This window comes from Trachymyrmex cornetzi, unplaced genomic scaffold (genome assembly GCF_001594075.2).
Source record: "Trachymyrmex cornetzi isolate Tcor2-1 unplaced genomic scaffold, Tcor1.1 scaffold117, whole genome shotgun sequence".
Lineage (NCBI taxonomy): Eukaryota > Metazoa > Arthropoda > Insecta > Hymenoptera > Formicidae > Trachymyrmex > Trachymyrmex cornetzi.
Genome location: NW_017295730.1, coordinates 421495 through 427457, shown reverse-complemented (window position 1 = coordinate 427457; position 5963 = coordinate 421495). Strand labels below are relative to the sequence as shown.

The following is a 5963-nucleotide window of genomic DNA, read 5'->3' as shown; positions in this document are numbered from 1 at the left end:
ATCTAGTGACCGAGAACGCCGATTTGAATAGAAACCAAGATGGACAGCGATTGATCATAAAAATAATAATCTATAAATAAACTAATTCCCCAAGAGAACGAAAAATATATTTATATAAAGACACGTGTTCAACAAAAAATTTCTAAAAAACGTTAAATGTAAATACAAAAATTACCTCATATACATTTTTATATCCAGATACAATCGTTTACCGTACATCGTAACTAAATAGTTCGGAAAGGAAAAAGAAAGAAAAGTGGTATTCACATTATTGAACGTCTATCCGTATCGGCGTTTTCGATTACTCGATGTATTTCGTTACAACTGGGTCGACATTTTATTTAGCTGGACCTAATCATCCTTTGTGACATGAAGACGAGTTCGTTTTACAAGCACGCACGCGCGTCACTTCGACATCGAGGAACCGAAACGACCTGCTAAGTATGCAACGTTCATACTAGAGATGTTTGTACAATATTGATTTTTGCCGGTTAATAGTGACCTGAGCGTAACGGATCTTCTTTCCTTTTAGCGTAGCGGATAGAGCTTCGTGCGGATAGTGCATTCGTGATACGCCCTGCAAGATCGGTTCACGCCAAAAAACGTATTCTACAAGTCTATCTTTGTTTATGTACTATAACTATGCTCTCGTTCATTGGCGTTGAGATTCTGCGCTTAGCGATTATGAGGTGAACTCTGTTTAACGTTTACTGTAGTAAAAAAAGAAAATTGTCATGTCTGTTCAGTCACTTAACTAAATAAATAAGTAGTACATACTAGGGGGGGGGCGTGACAAACTCAATGTCAGGTTTTTCTCGAAAAAGAGGGAAGAGGCATTGATAAGACAATATAACCGTATTTGCCGTTCTATTCTTACATGATACGTGAAAGGATGCGATAAAATTGTTGTGCGAAACTTTTCGAATAACAACATAACGTGGAATTGAGTCTACAGGTGTCAAATTCAATTCTAAAGAATAAAAATTAAAACGGATCTTTGCAGTCTTTCTTCTGCGGATCCTTCTATTATTATTTGATACACGATGCATTCAGTTCATGTTTTGACAAAATTATAAAAACAATTAGACATGAGATAGTTCAAACTTTTCAGAATGAGATTTCAGGAACGAGACATTGATTGAATTGTAGGAGACAAATGGAAATCAAAATGCGCTATTGTAATTAAAAAAAATCAATTCGATTAAACTCTATGCAATTAAAATCCGGCATACTGTTTCAGAGGTCTAAGCGGTTCTTGTCTCTGTCTTCTTCCATTTCCGCTACTCTTTTAAGTTTACTGAGAACAGTTTTGGTTCGCAAACCTACGCATACACACACGCGCGAAAGCGCATACACATATATTTGGCATAGAAACCCTACCGGTCACATGGATGCCTTTATTTTTTTCTAGGTCGATTTTCTTTTTTTTTTAACTAGCTACCTAAAGATCTCGCTTTTTCGGATCACCTTGTGTCGGTTCGTGTCGACTGAAATCGTCAATGCCTCGCTGCCATTCGTCAATTTCTCGCAAAGAAATTATATCTTATACTGTAGCAAAGTATATTATATCATTTTACGGTAATGATTCAATAATCGCGTATTTGCTTATTTTATTTTCATCTAAATAAATCATGTGCGTAAAACTGTCCTATAATATTTGTGCGAATTGTTTAGGGCTTCTTCGCGCGCGCGATTCGGCAGTCCCTTCGAATTATTAACACTATCTGCTAATTTAGACTATGAATGCAAACCGTAATGTGCAATGTTGACTTAAATAGAAATAATTACAACAAATGTACAACTATATTACAAGTATTTCAGTAAATAGGCAAACCTGCATGAATCATGCATCGTATCGGACATAATATCACAACATGAATGTGTTTTATAGAAACTATAAACAAGAGAGAGAAAGAAATATAACTATTATCATATTCCATTTAGTGACACATAAAATTGTTCGCAAGATTGAAACGCTTAATATCATATTAAAGAAGAATATATGACAAATACAGAGAAACGTGATGGTATTATCGAAAATAATTTTGTGCAGAGTAAAATTCAAAAGTGTAAGAAGCAATTACCATTAGTTTTATATCAATTTTGATGTTTGGAATTCAGTACAATTTGCTCGGACCGATTGATCAGATGGAAACGGAATCAAGTAGAAGGCACCCCCCTGCGAATAGCTGCTGGCAGGGAAGCGACTTTAGAGGCAACTTTAAAGGCGATTTCTGGCCGAACACGACTCGATACTTTGATGCGCCGACCTCGACGCTGCCGTTGCATTTTACAGACAAATTTTTCTCGCCTATTTCAATTATCGCTTATATATTTTCGAAGGTACTATTTAAAGATTTGACGTAGAAAAGCACGACGGTGCTTTTCACGTTAATAACAGTTCTGTTCCGATTTCGGTGTCGAGGATTTCGCATCTTCACGATGACCTTGAGTCACAAAGTTGGAAGGTAAAACCAGCGAGTCAGCATGCGTGGGAGGGTCCAGGCTCGTCGTCTCGTGGGTGATCTCGATGATGACAAAAATGACGGTGATGATTGTGTCGACTCGTGTCTGGTCATGTTCTGCTGAGTATAACTTGGAAGGCTCTTGGGTTCTACTAATGATCCATTTAGTACGGCGTGAACCTATTGTAGCCACCTCTGTATACAGTTGCCTGCAAGAATAAAAATTCATAAGATACTATCTTGGTGTGATACACAGCGTAAATTAACGTATAAACCGTGGTGCATTTAGCGTTGAACGCAACCGTTTGTCTCAAGATCTTATTTCGAGGGCTGAAAAATGCACCGTCCGAAGATAAACGGCAAACAGAGTAAGCGGTGTTTTATATAAGATTTCAATTTACGGCTGCAACGTTGCGGTGTAACGTCAGGACCATCTATTCGGAAAACCAACGAGATATCTCTCTCTCTCGAGCTAAAAACTTATTTAATTTTCGCCGTTAAATTGAGTTTGTCGGGAATGATTAAACTCCTTCACGAGCACGGCGTATACCCATTTCGTTTGACCATCCTGTCGTTTACACAATACGTACGGTTCGCGTTCACCGAGCAAACTGAGACCGGCATGGCGCGGAGGTCCGAATAGTCGCATTTGAGAATAAATGCGTGCGATGGGAGCACAAGCCATTAACTTTCGTCACGACACAGTTCCCGTAAGTTGAAAATTCCTGGCATTAATAATTCATATGTGAGTGAAACGCGCCACGGCCGAGGTGGTCTTTCCTAACGCTTGTTATTTATGGCGTAATAACGGGGTGCTCCATTCTCCTTTCATACGGCGGTGGTACGCGCGCGAGAGATCTATGTGCGCGATTTAACGGCACTACCGTTAAATGAAATCGTAAAAGTACACTTCGTAATCGAAGCTCTTTCTTACCCCGTAACCCGCCACAGGTCCGATGCCATGTCCGAGGTAGGGATCGGCGTATTCACGCCCGTAGCTGGAAGAACAATAAAAAAGTGATTGCTAATATCGATAGGATTTTCCGATTCGCTGAAGTCGAACGATTTCATACGCGCATTTTATTCTTCCGATTTCTCTCACTGTTTTCCGTGAGGAAGATTGAAAGAGGAAGTATGAAATCAAAACGTATAGAGATCCAGAGTCTGGCCACGAGCGATTTTATCAAAATCCTTATATGAGAAAGAAAAGTATACAAGATGGTAGTTAAATACTCTAAAAGATTTTAAGGGATAATTCCTCACATTAAATCAAAACGAAAAATTCACATGTCCAAAACAGCTTAGTTTCAAAGGTATTCAAATTAAAGGAAAAAGTTCTCATTTATTCTTCAAAAATTTCGAAAACCACTCGAATTATTTTGATAAAACTTTCATGTAAATATACAAATTTCACAATAATTTTGTTAAACCATTAAAATAATTGTGTAGAACGCATGGCACAAATTTGTTAGAAGGTCAAAACTTTTTGCAGCATTGCTTATTAATTATTATATGTACTTGAATATATCCTACGTAATTTTGCTAGTCCAACAAAATTATTTTCAGATCTGCATCAAACTAAATTTTTTAATATTTCAACAAAATGATCGTTTTTCCTTGTTAGTAACTTCAATTAAAATCATAGTGTGAGATAGTATAAGTTAAAGTAGGATAGTATGTATATCATTCTTTCTTGTATATAGAATTTTAACAAAATTGCTCGTAGCTAAACTCTGCACCGAGAGAAATATTTGGAACGTATAACCATTTATTTTGTTGATATGTAACTATTACTTTTTCATTAAAAAATTGTATTCTAATTAAAATTTAGTTAGAGTAATCAAATTTTGATTAAAGAACAACACAATTTTTTAATAAAAAAGTAAGAAAGCTTTTTTTAGTTATATTATATAAAAAATATATATAAATGGTTTTACATACCAAACATTTCACTCAGAGTGAGAAATGGAAGCTACGTACGTACGTATGAAATGCGTCAGGTATGAAATCGATTCTAATATTCATATTTGTACTTGATATTCCTCCTGTGTTGGATGCAAGATACCGACGCGAAGTGCATTAAGCGCGCTTTAACATTTCTTGGGGAGTGGTGCTTCTCGGGGAATGGTTTGGACTTTCGATGGGACTATCAGGACGGGTCTGAATTTCGGAAACAAATCTGCGACTCCTAACAGGTCGTCCGCGACGTCGGGATTTGCTGTAAGGAACGGACTCTTTGTGTTATAATTTTGTTAATAAATGATAACTCTCCACTTGGAGAATTAGTATTTTGTGACGCTCTAAAAGAGGGATGAGGAAAACGTGGAGGTTGCTGGCAAATATAAAGGAGGATGTTGATAATGAACATCATCAAGGATAGTGAGATGAAGGTAATTCATTGCGATGTTCAATACATGATATGCATTCTGACCTCACTCTCGTAATGGGGTCGAGCCAGTGACTTCAAAGCGTCCCTCAATCTATACATGTGTATCTGAATGCCACTACGAGACGGCATACAGACCACAACTATGATGGGAGAATCATGTTCTTCATATCGATAATGAAGATAACATGTCATAATTTCGAATAAACCAAATGAGTTGTTAAAGAATAATAAGCTTATGATATGCTTGTACCAAAAAATATGAACATTCCATCTAATAATGATAAATTCTAATTTATTAAATTGTATATATTCCTAATTGCATAAGTATTTTTCAAATTGTACATTACATAATTATTGCAATAATATATGAATTACTAATATATATTAATATACATACATTAATTAATTTGCAAGTACATATAAGAGAGAAATATATTATAATATAATAATACAACGTTATATAGTGCTCCAAACATAATATAGCAATATAATAAGCGTCAAATAACAAGTTATAAATAATTTATACCAAATAAATGAAGCATCATTAAAAAAAAACCCTGAGATCCTATAAAAAAAGCACGTTCGCGAAGAAAAGTTGCAAAGCTCCCTTTCTTTAAGAGAAATAAAGGGAACACGTTCGAAAAGTTTTCTTCTCTTTAGAGATCTTTGGCATCGTACGAGAAATTTCTAAATTTATCGAGCCACATTTAATCAATTCGGAGCAATTCTTCACTGAATTTTGCACGTATTTCGTTTGAACGAATATTTAATTAAATAGGATCAGTGGTAGGTATATAATTAAATATAAAAGTTATACACGTGCTCTTTCGCAAAAAAAAATTGGCTCCGGTTTTGTTAAATAATCCGTAGGCGGAAGTTGGCTCACTAAATCTGGGATACGTTCTGTATATCGAATAAGAGGGAAGGAGAAAGAAGGAGCGAGGAAGAGAAAGAGAGGTCCTGGAGGATTCGTAGTGAGTGAGAGTACATACACGAGGGTTTCTCGGGTGAAAATGTGGTGCACTTACCCCGCGACTGCGGCATATCCTGCGACCGGTTGTGCCGCAGCTGCAGCTGCGCCGTATGCGCGCGCAGCCACCGCCGTGTAG

The 5963-nt window shown here is 36.6% G+C and overlaps 1 protein-coding gene across 1 annotated transcript; it reads right to left on the bottom strand.

Moving 5' to 3' along the window:
- Positions 1-223: 223 nt before the first annotated feature.
- On the bottom strand, positions 224-5963 carry LOC108765381 (uncharacterized). Its single transcript, XM_018514068.1, has 3 exons — positions 5883-5963; positions 3400-3463; positions 224-2674 (listed from the first exon to the last, which is right to left on the bottom strand). Exons 1-3 carry the CDS (start codon positions 5896-5898, stop codon positions 2392-2394), a joined length of 363 nt encoding a protein of 120 aa, XP_018369570.1. The 5' UTR covers positions 5899-5963; the 3' UTR covers positions 224-2391.

Bases quoted from the DNA above. Each gene is read 5' to 3' on its own strand.
- LOC108765381 (XM_018514068.1), bottom strand. The intron at 2,675-3,399 runs GTAAGAAAGAGC...TTATTCTTGCAG, and splicing joins GACCTGTGGCGGGTTACGGG to GCAACTGTATACAGAGGTGG.